The sequence below is a fragment of the Rhea pennata genome, chromosome 10 (genome assembly GCF_028389875.1).
Source record: "Rhea pennata isolate bPtePen1 chromosome 10, bPtePen1.pri, whole genome shotgun sequence".
NCBI classification, from domain to species: domain Eukaryota; kingdom Metazoa; phylum Chordata; class Aves; order Rheiformes; family Rheidae; genus Rhea; species Rhea pennata.
In genome coordinates, this window is record NC_084672.1 from 10,822,808 (window position 1) to 10,837,407 (window position 14,600).

The window sequence follows — 14,600 nt, forward strand, 5'->3', positions numbered from 1 at the left end:
TTCCAACATGGAACTAAACCCAGCGCATACTTCTAAATATGTTAACAAGTCTCATCCATTTCATTTTTTTCTTTTTTTTAAAGACAGACCACTAGCTCTCATTAGCAGTTCAGCACTAAAGAGTGAGTGTATATTTTTACTGGTGACTGGTGGGCAAGGTTAGGAGTGAACCAAAGTTCAGAGTTGTGGATGGCAGGCCATATAAATATATACAGTCATATAAATAAGGCCACAGAAGTACGATTTTTCTAGATCCTTAGTATCATCCAGTCTCGCAGCTGTTGAGGTAACGGGCTGCGTGGGAGGGTTTTTTCTGCAAGGTAAATCTCGCTTCATGCCGAGGTCGTGCTGGAGCCGTTGGACCTCATTATCACCCGGTACAAATCCGTCCACAGCTCCGACCTCTAACGGGGCTGCACAGCTTCGGCCACGCAGCGGGTCTGGTGACCGCAGGGCCACACTGGTGCTATTTCTCCGAGCCCACAGAGCTGGGACTGTTTCTGACTTAACACAGCTAATATTAAGTAGAAAATAGCTACAATTACCAGCCCCAGGGTAGAAGATTGAGTCTAAAAAGCCTCAGCACGTCACGAGATGGTAAAAATAAAGCAGCCCAGCTGGGCCGTGGAAGCAGAGCCTTGCAGAGCCGCGCTCCGAAACGCTGCTCCCAAAGGACACCGGGAGGAAAGCCACTTGCAGCGTCCCCGAGCAAAACATGCACCAGGTGCCGCGTGCTTGAGGAGCCCGGTCCTGCCAAAACCAAACTGTAGCTGCGGGTATGGACGTGCCTCACGCCTTCCCCTGCCCTGCTGGCACGTACGCGGGGAATTGCCGGGCACAGCTGGGCTGCAGGAGCTCCCCTGGTTCCCGCGGCAGTGGTGAAGGAGGGGAGAACAGCGATCAGCTTCCCTATGCTTGGTCTGTGCCTGCTGGGTACGGGAGCGCTCCTGGCCATCCAGCGCCCTGCTTCCTTGGTGCTGGGGTGGCAGCTGGCAACATAATTTAATATCAGTCTGTACTAAGCAATTTGCAAAGCAGCTACACTGCCATTCAACTATCCACAATTAATTAAATTCAGATAGATATGCAGCTCAAAATATTTTATTAAACCTTATGCCAAGGACATTCCTGAAAGTCCACAGGGCTTTATTTAAGTGGAGTTTTGAACCTCAGGATTTTGGCATGTTAATCTGAAACACAGTCCAGGAAAAGAAGTTTCATATTATGTATGAATCAGTAATTACTCTATTTCTTATTTTGTTTTGTGAATAACTTTTTAAGCAAAGCTTGAAAATGTATAAAGTAACTATTTCTTTATAGTATTATGAATTAGGTCAAAATGTGTCCCTCCGTGTGATCAGAAACAGGCCATTCACGAAGGCTGTTGTCCCCCCTCTCCGCCCAAACCTACAAACTGATACTCTCCTCTTCTAACTTTCTTTTCCCTCTCCCCTCAGCCTCCAAACTAACCCTCTCCTTTCTAAAGGCAGGAGAACGTAGGTTCAGAACCTGCACTTAAAATGGTGCACCATATTTCCCTGGGTGTTTCGCATGCGCAATTAGTGCAACTGCTATCAATAACATAACCATAGATATCCTATAGATAGTCTTTTCTTAATAGATCCTTATGTAGGGAATAATAAGACTGGATTTTTTTAAAAACTGTGTTCCCATACTGTCATCACTTCCTGCAAGGCTCATGAGACTGGGATTCTCATTTGTATACGGAAAGATAGAAATTATACCATAAGTTATCACTGGCACAGAGTTTCAGGTTTTGAATTCCACCATGCTAAGCAAAATGTCCAGTGCAATACAAATGTAAAGTGAAAAGACAAGCCAGAGCTGTATTCTTATCTTTCCTAATGTCCTTTGTAATTGTATACTCAATTGAGGCGATTTTTGCACTTGGGATAGTGTAAAGGAAAAGGCAAAATCATACCAAATGTAAATATGAAGTATGAAGGTGAAGGCATCACTGAAGTATTCAAAGGCTACTTTTTTAGACCATAAAATATATTTTCAACTAACTGGAAAAAAAATCTTGTTATTGCTTATCTAGTAATTACAACATTCAATTCATCCCAGCTTAGCGAAGTTGTGAAAGTGTAGGGAGATGAGTTGAATAAACAGCCTGTATACCAATTTTTCTTAATACATAGTTCAACCCAAATCAGTAGGAAACTACAAAAAGTAACACACTTACTATTGCAGGCATTCATCTGACAAGACCTTACAAGCAGTGAAGGAGACAGACCGCTACACATTGATCCATTTAATGCGACATATTGGCCCTTTGCTGTTAGCTTTTGGCAGGCAAGTTTCCTTCGCTGGATTCCAACACCGCAGCTTACTGAGCACTGTGAAAAGAAGGATGCAGTCAAACTAAACCTGCTATCCCACTCCACATGTGCTAATTTTAAATTTGGAGGGGGGGGGAGTGCACGCATGCACTAATGAGCTCTATTTCATACAAATCCTTGTTATCCAGACATTAAACTCTGCACTTTCCCAGGCAATCTGAATATAAGACAGCTAATTCTTTTCCAGCAAACAGCTCAGGAACAATTAAAATAACACAACAGTATTTCTGTATGTCCCACTGTGGGCAGAACAGAGGAGTGAGATGTAGTCTTCTAAGAGAAGCAATTCAGCACGTTCTAAACAGTCTGTGTCACGTCTCTCAACTCGCTCTCCTAGTTCATATTGCACAGACCTTTAATTGTAAGTAGCTTGTTCTAAATCATTTTGGATGGGAGTGGTGGCAAGCTTCAATTAAATGGGAAAGAAAGAGGAAGTACTGCAATATAATGCAAAGATTTGCTTTTCAAAAATCCTTCTACAAAATACTTAATAGCCAAACATGTCTGGCAGAAAGCATTCATAATGGAAAATTTCAAACAGCATTACAGCCTTTCCTTCAGCAACTTAAACACAGCTGAAGAAGGGAGATGTGATTCATATGGTTGTAGGCAGGTAGCTCTATTTGGAATCTATGTGGAATAAAGGTACAGGGCTCCTGAAAAGATTTGCTTTCTTGGACAGCCAACTTTCCAAATCACCCCTTTCCAATTCATTAACTGGACTGGATGAATATACACAGTTTAGTCCAGCTACATGCTTTGTGAAATCTTCAGGTACTCTATGAACTTGCTAATTCTATCATCTGTCGTTCACCCAAGGATAAATCTTTGGTGTTTATGTTGCATTTGAAGGTTTTGGTTCACCCTTGTTGCAGGCTGCTCACCTTGGACCATTCTCCTACAACTAGTTGAGGAGGACAATCAACTTTTGCACATGGTTTACTATCTGGCAATTTAGGTTCCTGGCAGATCTCATCAGGGTGTTTTAGAAAACTTCCATCTGTCAACAGCTGCTTGCAGTACACTTTGCGGCTCTGAATCCCTCTTCCACAGGTACGTGAACACTAAGGAGAAGAAAAGAACATAGCATTTATACTTGCATGGATACCTTGTGCTCCTCCATCACACTGTTATGCATAAACATTAAGGCTCCCCATAATTATTGAAAAATGACATGTAGTCTCAATTAAAAAGCAAGTAGGACACAAAATTCTTCTGCTAAAAACATTTAGCTAATATATTACAGGTGAGGAGAACCTAACTGCTAAAGTAAAGTCATACTACCCAGGTGCAATTAATTAGGAGAAATCTTAAAGAAAAATGTGCATCTTGCACATAGATCCAACTATGCTGAACATCAGTTAATATACCTAGGGAGAGTTTTTGAATATCTTTGAGACAAAACAAAACAAAAGAAGAAGCAATATCTCCAAAAGTAGGTTATGATACTTTCAGAGTATAGAAAAAGAGGTGATGTCTGCAGTAACTGAGATCCAGCCTTCTGAAACCTTAAATAGGATTTAGCATCTCACCTTGAGGGTGCTTGTTGGCATACTGGTGAAAAGTACTATTTTTAATTCTGGAATAATTTGCTCTAATGAAATCAGTTGAAACACTCAGATGCTAACATTTCGGATCTCTCTTCAATGCTATTCCAACTAGAGAATTTTAAGTACCTCATCAGAGGAACACTGCCTATAACCCAGTCAATACCTGTTGCCATTCCTCAACATGCCAAACGGGGGGGCAATCAATCTGGTTACAAGCTTGTAACGAGTGAGGCTTTTTGTCTTTGCAGTCTTCAGGAGCAACTGTAGATCCTCCTGGCTGCTGGCAGAACACATCTCTGGTCTGTATCCCAACGCCGCACGTAGCTGAGCACCGTCTCCACAGGCCACTTTGCCACCTGTTCCAAGAACACAACCAAAAGCCCACATTTTAGCAACACACTACAGGCAATCCTACCCAGGCAGAACCTAGCAAAAAATAACAGAAGGTATATTTATTGATAGATAGCTAAAACATTGCTTGTTTTTGCTGAAAAACAAAATTATAAACTAGAATTTTAAACCTATACGTAACAAAGAGATGACTAAGTTATTTATAATAAAGCAATAAAGAATCATTCCAAGTAAATTTGACTCCAGAATTTATTTTCATAATGCTCCTCATTAAAAAAAAAAAAAAAAAGGTTTCCTCTTGCCAATCTGCTAACATTTACATTTATACATATAAATATGACCTTTCGTACATTTACAAAACTTTCTTTAAGTGTGTATACATTTTCTATAAAACATCCTGTTCCTGTTAACTTCTCTTCCTTACATTTTGGAGAAGAAGGTCTCTGCAAACACACTGCAGAAACAATATGCAAAGGATCAGGAATGTCAGAGATCAAAAGTGGGTAAATAAGGCAACACATGTCAAAATTTTACATATGGCCCTTTCAGTAACCAAATTAGCTAGGTTTTCTTGGACTTGGACTGTTTTTGTTCTTTCCCCAGTATCTCTGAGCAAACAAAGAAATCCATCAGAACTATATGTGGCTCTCAAAAAAGCATGTAATTAAAATAACTTTTAATCTAAAGCATGATTTCATTGTAATTTTTCATTCTGTAATGACAGAAAGTAAATATTCCTTATTTTTTGCGAAATTGTCTGAAAAATTTGTTGGTTCTACTAGAGGAGAAAATGTTGCTTTTCCATCTCTAGCAAATGTCTCAACAGAAAAGATTTATTTCAGAAAATGTTGCCTATTTTATTAGTGAGATGTGAAGTGCGGGAAAGCAGTGAGCAGGACAAAAAAAAAAAAAAAAAAGAAAAGAAAAAAAGAAAAGCCCAACAACCTTGTTAAACACAGAAGCAGTGAAATTTCATCCCAAAGCAAGACCACAGTCCTGCAATCTGACCCTTTTCTAGGAAAGCCAATGTTTATTTAAGCCACATTGACCATTTCTTTTCCACAATATGATTTCACGATTACAGTATACCTCGGAGGGCAAAGGTTCACGTTGCAAACACGAGCCATTGGTGGTGGTCTCTTGGAACGGTCGCACAGGGTCTCATTGACAGCTTGTTTTGTCTCCACGTGTAGGCACATTGCAATGGCTTCTTGTGTTCCTGAATTAAAAAGGAAAACGCTTATGAGACACTGCAGATGGAAGAGATTTCTGTAAAACACAGTGAAAAAATCTCTAAACACTGCATTAGATGGCAGTATCTAAAATTAACTTCTCAAGTCAGAAAAGAACACTGGAGTTAACATATATGTTTGAAGCTCGAAAGATACTTGTGGATTACATTTAGCATTCTGTGATATCTAAAAAGCTTACTTTGATACTCTACCTCTAAGCCGAAAAACAACAGAAAATAAGCTTCCAAGAGCTTTCATCTCTCTCTCTCCATACCATCCAATACTAGATCCCCCTGGTTCTGCAATGCTCTCAAGCCAGTTAATTCTTTTATTGCCAAAATCAGGATATAAATGATTCCTTTTCACCTGCCTGGACTCTAAGGAGCTAAAGATCTGCAAAAACAATAATGAAAAATACATAAAACTTGCAAAACTGTAGCCTGGAGAATGGCTGACTGAACAGAAAGGTTCCAAGAGACATGACAGTTTGGCCGAAGGCAGCAAATTGGCTTCAGGATGAGAGTTGTCCTTCCTCAGGACCAATCTTGGCACCTTCTGATCCCCAGCTCTTACTATGTGGATCTTATGACTGAAGCATGAAAGATTAATAATACTCAAATTTCTACAAGTCTTAAATAAGTTTGGTTTAGAACAAGATAGCTTAGATAACACACATTTTGTGATTTTTTTTTTAATTTTAAAACTATGTAATTATCCGACTTGGGTACTGTACTAGTATAAAGGCCTTGCTCACTTTAAACACAGGAAATTTTGTGAAGTACTTTGGGGATCCTCTGCATCTGGGATGTTATATATAAGCAATGAAAATTATCATGACTGTGTAGGACAGAAAAAACCTAAAATACTATGGACACTGTTGCTTCATGGTAAAAATGGCTTGCAAAACCCACAAAAAGTCACAGTTTATAGAACTGAAATCCATTTCCTTCCTATCTTTCAGTTCCATCAAGGGATTTTGTAAGGATACAGACAGGCTTTCAGCTGGAGGTTAGATTTCTTTTCTCAGATTCAACTTGGAAGGCTCTAAAGGGGGGTTTAACTAGAACCCTTCACTAATGACTTGATGGCATCACCTGTGAAATTGCCACTGCTTCTGCTCTAATCTGACTGCTGCTACAAGAAGGGTCCTTGGCAGTAATCATTATCAGCTCTTCAGATTTCAGTGGGCTCAGTGAAATAATTTGCACTGAAAATTTAAGTTCCAAGTTAATGGTTTGTATTTCATGACTTTCAGACACATAGAATTTCCATTTCTAGCAACGGTGACAAGCCACCGTAATGTATTCTCCCAAAGAGTTTCCAACCACCACCACTGCCTCAAATTTGTCATCCTCATTTCTCAGTCGCACAGAACAATGTGGGCAGCATCAGACGATTCAAAAAGTCAACATTTGATTCTATCATTTTTCCATCCATCTCAGTATGTTACAACATAGCATGAAAACAGTCCTTCCCTTCATAGACCAAAATTATTCTGTCTACAAGCAATTCTGTTGCAGTCCAGCATCTTCATCCAGCCATGATCATGCTCCTTCCTTGCGACACTTCAACCACTCTTCCGATTTCAGACATTTTCACATAGCAAACAGGCATCTAGCAGCAGCGATTTGTGCAATAATGCGGATTCCAATTTCTTTCAGGCTCTCTGGTACACTTCTTGATCCCTTCTGGGACTCATTTTCAGTTTAGAAAGACCTTTATATACAAATGTTTTCATTACATCTACAAAGCAATGAACTTCTATGGAACAAAAGACCTGATCTTAAATACGACTGACCACTATTTGTTGCTATTATATCAAAGTATTGAAAATTACAGGGAGGGCACACGTTAGCAAAACGTATTTCACTAGCAGGGCTGAGAAAAACCCGTCACTAGCAAACACCCCAAGGCTACAACTCAGACACGAAAACGCCCAAACAAGAGAAACTATGACACAATCATTTTTTCTAGAACTCTGCATTTTGTTCCAACAAAGGGAATCAAACCCTCTGTCCGCTTCCTCCTCGTGCATGCGCCTCGCAGGAGCAGCCTCCCCATCACCTCGCATAGGAACCGCCAGGCTGACAGCACGCGGGACAGAAGCAAAGACCGCGTTCTGGCAGAGCATGGGCTACGAACGGCGTCACCAGACAAGCAGTCAAGAACACGTCAAGCATCCAGGTACCCTCTGTACCTTATGCTACACCCCTTCAATTCTGCTGCCTTTATTGCATCCATGTGGGAATGTCACAGTCAAAAGTGATGCCGCTCTGGAGAGCGCTGGGATGAGAGATCTTCTACATACCTTACCCAAGGGAGGGGAATGAAAGGAGACTTCTTTCAGGCCTTCTAAAGCAGTAATAATCCCACAGGAACTTTATATTCCAGTGTAGCAAAAACTAAATTGGTCAGCCAAACAAGCAAAAGGCACGTTACACCAGGTAAGGCTTTTCAGTGCAGTTCATTAAACCATTGCTGGCCTGGCGTTGATTGTGCCACCACAAGAAAAAGTCGATATGCAGCATATATTTCCTTTGGCTTAACTACCGGCAGAAACAGTAGTGATTCCTTCCGACATATGTCTTATTTAAAGAAAAAAGAGCTCCCTCTTTTGATGCTGTAAGCACAAAATGGATATTGTAGAGCTGTTAAAAATGCAAGCTGCCCCGTTCCTCCTTGTTCCTTGTTTTCAGTTCAGGGACTCTATTTAATAAATAACTCCACTTAAATTGATGCAGTGCTTTCTTGAACTCTGCTGTGAAAATGTCTCAAAAATTATTCAGTTTTCTTGCCCTGAAGTATAATTTTTTCTTGGTTGGGAATTTCCATCACAGATAATTTTTTTACTTTATATAAATTGGAAAATGGAAAAACCTATTATTCAAACAAGCAAAGTTTTATATGTATGACTTTCTTGACTTATAATATAAACATAGTAGATAATTTAACTAAAACATTATGTATGCAGTAGGGAACATTAAGTATTTTTACAGTAATCTGATGCACCATTGTAGTAATTATCCTACTATTCAGTGAAATAGAATATTTCTATTTTAACCCAGCATTCAAACCACATACATTTACATTCTTTTACAAGCTTTTCCGTGCAATGAAATATACAGTGCACGGAACTGTGTTAAAAGATCGGAATGTATGAGGAAAAATTCAGATTTTTCGGTCCTGCCTTTTCTAGAGTAAAAATAAAATGAGGGGAAAAGTTGCTGTGTAAATGGAGAGCGGGTTGATCTCTTCAGCCAATTCTATACCTGGAAGAGGAAGAACAGTCAGTTCTTTCTGTCAACTGGTCTCAGCTTAATGCATATAGCGGCCGAAAACAACCCAGGAGAAGCTCCAAGAACTACATGTGCTTGAGTCTCCCTGTAAATCTGTTGAAACCGGCAGTGTTATTTTATGGTCCTCTTGTAAAAGAGGAAGCGGTTAGACTCTGTAGTTAGGGAACCTACTTAGAGAAGTAACCAGTTACCAGCTTACCGACAACACTATTGCAAACACCCTCACTTTATTTGCGAGTCTCACAATACTCACTGTTTTTCTTAAAAGCCCTTAAAATATGGCCAGCATCCTGCAATTTTCTAAGAATCTCTGGTTTCTGATAAATAAGAAAGTAAACTTTGAGCCATTACGGTCCAGACAAAAGCCTGCACTCTAAAGGTTCCAAGGCTCAAACCACAGGGGGGGGGAAAAAGGAACTAGATATGGGTTTTTTTAAGATCATTATTTTCAAGCCAATATAATGACTTGGGGGGGGGGGGGGCTGAATCATAAATCTTTGAAACATTTGAATACAAATAATAAGAATTACACGGAATTATTAGAATTCGCCTTTATAATTACAGGTATTTTTAGAACAGAGACCTCCATTATTTTTTAACGGAGAATATCCCTTTAAAATAGCGTTCACTAGTTAATTGACTGACAACACTGAAGAAATACTACAAATTGCAAGAAAAACATTTCTTTTCACCAGTCATACTGTTTGTTTTGATCATTACCTAAATTCTCACTGATAATCCATGAAAAATAACATTATGCTTATGTTGAGGGCTTCTGCATGAGGACCAAAGTTTTTCAGATTAAAAAAAAAAAAAAAAAATCTGGGAAAATCAAGGCAAACCCCGCGCTCTCTAAACAATTTTTACTTGGGCACTGCTAGTGGTCTTTGCTGCCAGGGCACCCGGCTGACTCATTTCCCGCTAGGGATTTCTTCAGGTCCTGAAGACAAAATACACAGTTCTTTAGTCTTCTGGTGGTAACAGTTCCCTACGGATCTTAAAAGCGACGCCTGTCTCATAGCGAATCGACGCAGAGAACTTTCATTTGCCCACGTGGAAAGACTGACGGCGGAGGTATCAACCACGATTCCCGGCGCAGCGCAGCCGCGCGGTCCTCGGGGGCGACGAGCTCGAGGCACCCGCGACGCCGCGCCGCGAGCCACCCCGCCGGGGCGCGGGAAGCGCCCACGGCGCCCGCGGCCTCCCGGCGATCGGCCGCTAAAACCTCGCGAAGGGGCTGAGCTCGAAGGCAGAGCCGGCGTCCGGTAACGAGCTGCAGACTGCTCTATCCCGGTAATTCCCCGACCTCGGAAAGAACGTTACCGTCTGCATTTTTACCTCTGCTCAGGAGAGGGGCCAGCGGAGAGTTCAAATTAAATGTCTAGCCTGCACGTGGATTTAAAAAAGTGCTGTAAGTGACGAGCACTGAAACAGAGATTCAGCCCTTGCTCGAGCAGCGGCCGTAAAGCTCGCAGCCGGCTTCGCCGCCGCCGCTTTCCCTCGTTCGGAGACAGGCAAGTGCTAAGAAACGTTGGGGGGGGACTTCCAAGGATTGAGAAATCCTCAGGAATTTATTTTAATAGCCACTGCTAGATACATACATACTAGAGACAAAATACCTAATATAATTCACATTACATTGGGATATTCCAAACTCAGACAACATTTATTTCTTGTAACTAAAGAGTTCATCTAATTGAAATGAGATTTGGACATAAAATTTAGCAGAAATGGATCAGATCCTTTGAACTACACAATGGAAAAATAGTAGACACAGTGAGATCATTAGTTAGTACCTTGCAATGAGTTGGAAACAGAAGAGATGTCTGGGTCCCTTATAACTATTTATCGGCAGGTAATTTTTGGTCTGTTGGAAAGTGTCTGCCAAGGCAGCAAGAAGCACAGAACTGATGAAAGGAAAAATTCACTATTACCTAACCAGCATGACAGCTCAGGGACGGCTGAGGCTGTTCATCGAGAAAATGTCCTCGCAACCACCCACGTTTCCCCAGAGCAGCACGCAGAGGAATGCCTACACATAGGGCTGGTGATAACACAGAAGTCTCAAGAACACAAAAAGACATTTTACTTTCAGACTTCTTTAAATGTCTCATTTCTATTCCCTCTCCAACAAACAGTTAGATTTTCATGAACACTTACAGGAAAATTCTGGGTCAGGCAATCTCACAAACTCATGAAGGGGCTAAAAGTCAACAGCAGAATTCCCGCTCAGCTCCACTGGGAACAAAATCAAGGCAAACTTATGATTTTGTTCTTTAGTCATTTTAAGGTTGCTTTATGCTGGCAAGTGAAGTTGTTGTTTTCAGAACAGCCTCCTTAAGTTACCTTTAGCTGGCAAGCACACTTTTTTATGTGAACTTTCTGCATGAGCAAACACACATGCAAAAACACAGACATCATGAACATAGACATCATGTTACGCTGTGTAACAGCAAGCAAAGAAACAGAGATTATTTTAGCCCATATTCTGCTCACCTCCTCAAAATTAAAAGAATTTTAAGATTTTGAACCCCTCTGAAAAAAGATACTGGCTAAAAGCAGTAGCAAAGTGGATTTAGGATGGCGATGAAGTGACTGCACATGACAAAAATCAGTTGAGATATGAAAAGAATGAGAATTAAAAATTTAGAGGTAATTAAAGCCTTGTTTCTGCTTTAGAATACAATTCCTTATCTCGAAAGATTATCTCATTAAAATGTAAAAATAGAGACAATTTGGCCATCCATAATGCCCACTGAAGGTAGTGGGGGGAATGGGATCCACCACCTTTTGTGATCACGTGTGCTCCTGTTCTTACGGATCAATCCCATCAGGAAAGAGCACTATTAAACGATAAAGGCAGCTCTTATTAGTCACTTACCAGCCTGCTGATAGTGTTCTGGGGCATCCCTCCCAACTGCTGTCTTCAAGTTTTGAACTGGTGAATAACACAGAGGAGGCCACTTTCTACGAGCTCTAGACTGGCTCTTCAATTCCAACTGTTGCTGCTCTCCCCTTTTCTACATTTTATATTTCTTCTGTGGGTACAACTGTCTTCACTTCCCATTGATGTCATCATTCCTGTCATATATAGGTGTGTTCACAATTCCACTGCTTCCACTTAACACTTCATAACTCACTTCTGTGTTCGGTCCCGAAGTACAGTATGTAGTAGCAACACCAGCAACCTTGTCTAGTAACATGTACTTAGGACGACAGGGAGATTCGATTACATCCAAAGAGGAATGTGCCTAACTACTTGCAGACAGATGTATGGCACGGAGTTCCTATGCAGTGATATTCTGAACCAAACCCTAAACAAACTCCTGCTTGATCTTCATGCCAATCAGACTGAAATCAAGCCTCACTAACTACAACTTTGTGTTCCTACTATACTGCAGAAAATTGCAGCATTTTGGAAGATGAGTGAAAACTAACATGAGAATTTTAACTTTGAAACTATACACTTTCAGTCCCTAGGGAAAGACAGACCATTTAAACATGCCCATCACTGACACATTTAACATGCTGGTACCACCAACTGCCTGACAGCTGAGCTTATACTCTTCAATCTTTAATAGCACAAAAATGATACCTGCAATATCAAGACTGAAGCAAATGGCTGCATCAACAACTTTAACCCTATTTAACCAAATGAAGTTCAGTTTTTGAACACAGGATTTCAAGACACCATACTGGTTTAAAATACTCTAGCAATATTTTAAAATAAGTTAAAAGTTGAGGCTGCATTCTTCCTACATATCAGTGTAGCTAATTTGGTGTGACACTAATAGAAGATCCAACAATATCAAACAATGCCAAATTCTACAACTCCTGATAAAATAAATAAATAAATAAATAAATAAAAGTACCTCCAAGACATGTGGCTGAGCAAGGAGTAAAGCCAATGTACTCCCAGTCATAAATCAAATTGCCATCTTCAGCATGTGAAAACTCTGGTGTGTGAGGGATAGGATCACTGTCACAGGGTGCCTGGTGACATCCTCGTTCTGTTGGTGGCTTCACATCTTCACATTCCTCCTCCGGCAGTTCCACCTCAGTCTGTGTAAAAGCGAGAAGAATTCGGCACTTCACGTCCCGCACCTGTATGCCATTGCCACATGTGGCACTGCACGGAGACCAGGGCTCTGGAATAAACCTGCAAATAACCACAGTGCAGCAGAGACATTTGCATTTAATTTCGCATACTTACGCCTGCATGTACCCAGTCAAAACGCAGCTCAAAGATATAAATGTATGCATTATATGCCAAGGAGATAATACATAATGCTACTTGATGGTTAAATAATCATAATTATTTAAATCTCTCACTTGTCTCTCATCCAAAACCATCTCTCAAAATTCATTAAATACAACAGAAAAAAAGGAGGGAGAGAGGGGAAGGAAGGAAAAAGTAAAAAGAAGAAAAATCATGAGGAACAGGGAAAGCTCTTTCCTTTCTGAGGGGGAAAGGACATCACCTAAAGGTTTTCCCAAACTCCGTAAATGGTGTAAAAAGGAAAAAAATAAAAAAGGAGAAACTCCAGGAACACATGCATGCATACATACATATACATATATATGATTCAAGGGCTCTCCAGGTATGCAAAGTTACGCATATGCCAAAGGTATATTTGCAGTCTCTAAATTTCCGCAAAGGGCTGTCACTGTACCTCATAGTAACCACGATGAACTAAAGAAAGGCCCTTTTCAAATGTAGCTGTCTCCAGTGCCCAACATTTAGGCTGCTATTCAGATCTAATCTCATAAAAAGTCCTTCATCTTCAATAAAGAGGTCTAACCTGCTCAGTTTATAATCCATCATTTCTATCAGAAAGCTTTTATACTCCCAATGAACTATAATAAAATCTTGCTTTACAGATCATCAATTTAATGAAGAAAGGGGGTTTTAGTCTATAATATTCTCTTACTTCAAGGGTCACATTCATATCCAATAGTAATTTTCAAAATGACACTAAAGCCAAGAGGCCGAGTTTCATTAACAAAGTCATCTTGGTTGGCTTTGGGGTACAATTTACATGAAATCAAATATAGAGTTTTCTCAAGAAATTGCAATTGCTTCTTTTTATTATAGGTTCAAATGCAGCTGACGATTGAAAAATAGATGGGAGAAATATGGGAATTTATATGACCAATGCTAAAAATGTTTCTAGGAGAAAAATCCAAATCAGGATCCAAAGATTTCCCTCCTCTTTGATTAAAAATAACGTTTACTGCAAGAAAGCAGCCTTAAGAACATAAGTCATGGAAGATGAACAAAAGCAAGTATTTACACTCCGTGTACACACTAAACATCGAAAAATGTCAACACAGTGTGGTTGATTCTGCGGACAAGTTAATCATCTTGAGCCACCTATTTCTTGCCAGTATACACAGAGGAAGAATCGAAGGAGAAAGGAGGCCAGATGACTGGGCAGCCCGCAAGGATACTCAGCACAGCCTGGGGGCGGCCACCCAACACGTCCTGCAGAAGAGCGGAGAAGAGCTATTCTTCCCTCCTCTAATAAAAGTTACAAGGTAGCTGACTATTCTTCAAAGAGCTCTTGAGGAAATACCTTTTTAACTCTACTGAAAAGATAAGTGAAGAGGTCAAAGTTTGCCACTTCCAGGTTTCCTTAACAGAGCCTCAAAGTTTTAGTCACATGGCTCTTGCTGCTGACAGGCTTCAGTGAGGAGCTCAGTATTCCCAACGCCTCCTGAAACCAAGGAAAGCTAAGAATATTCTTCACTTCACAAGTCCAACAATCTTGGAAGTACATGACCAGACCAATTTTTATTGGAAGGATA

At 40.4% G+C, this 14,600-nt stretch overlaps 1 protein-coding gene across 7 annotated transcripts in view; it reads right to left on the minus strand.

Annotated features, from left to right (window-relative positions):
* ADAMTSL3 (ADAMTS like 3) overlaps positions 1 to 14,600 on the minus strand; it is a 193,237-nt gene that overhangs the window by 31,180 nt on the left and 147,457 nt on the right. For 6 of the 7 annotated variants that reach the window (XM_062583673.1, XM_062583670.1, XM_062583671.1 and 3 more), the window contains 5 exons: positions 12,665 to 12,951; positions 5,354 to 5,483; positions 4,077 to 4,269; positions 3,248 to 3,427; positions 2,207 to 2,360 (listed from right to left, as the gene is read on the minus strand). In XM_062583673.1, the coding sequence (XP_062439657.1) occupies positions 2,207 to 2,360; positions 3,248 to 3,427; positions 4,077 to 4,269; positions 5,354 to 5,483; positions 12,665 to 12,951 (944 nt within the window). Of the gene's footprint in view, positions 1 to 2,206; positions 2,361 to 3,247; positions 3,428 to 4,076; positions 4,270 to 5,353; positions 5,484 to 12,664; positions 12,952 to 14,600 lie in introns of those variants that run through there. The other variant, XM_062583676.1, reaches the window with a different exon arrangement.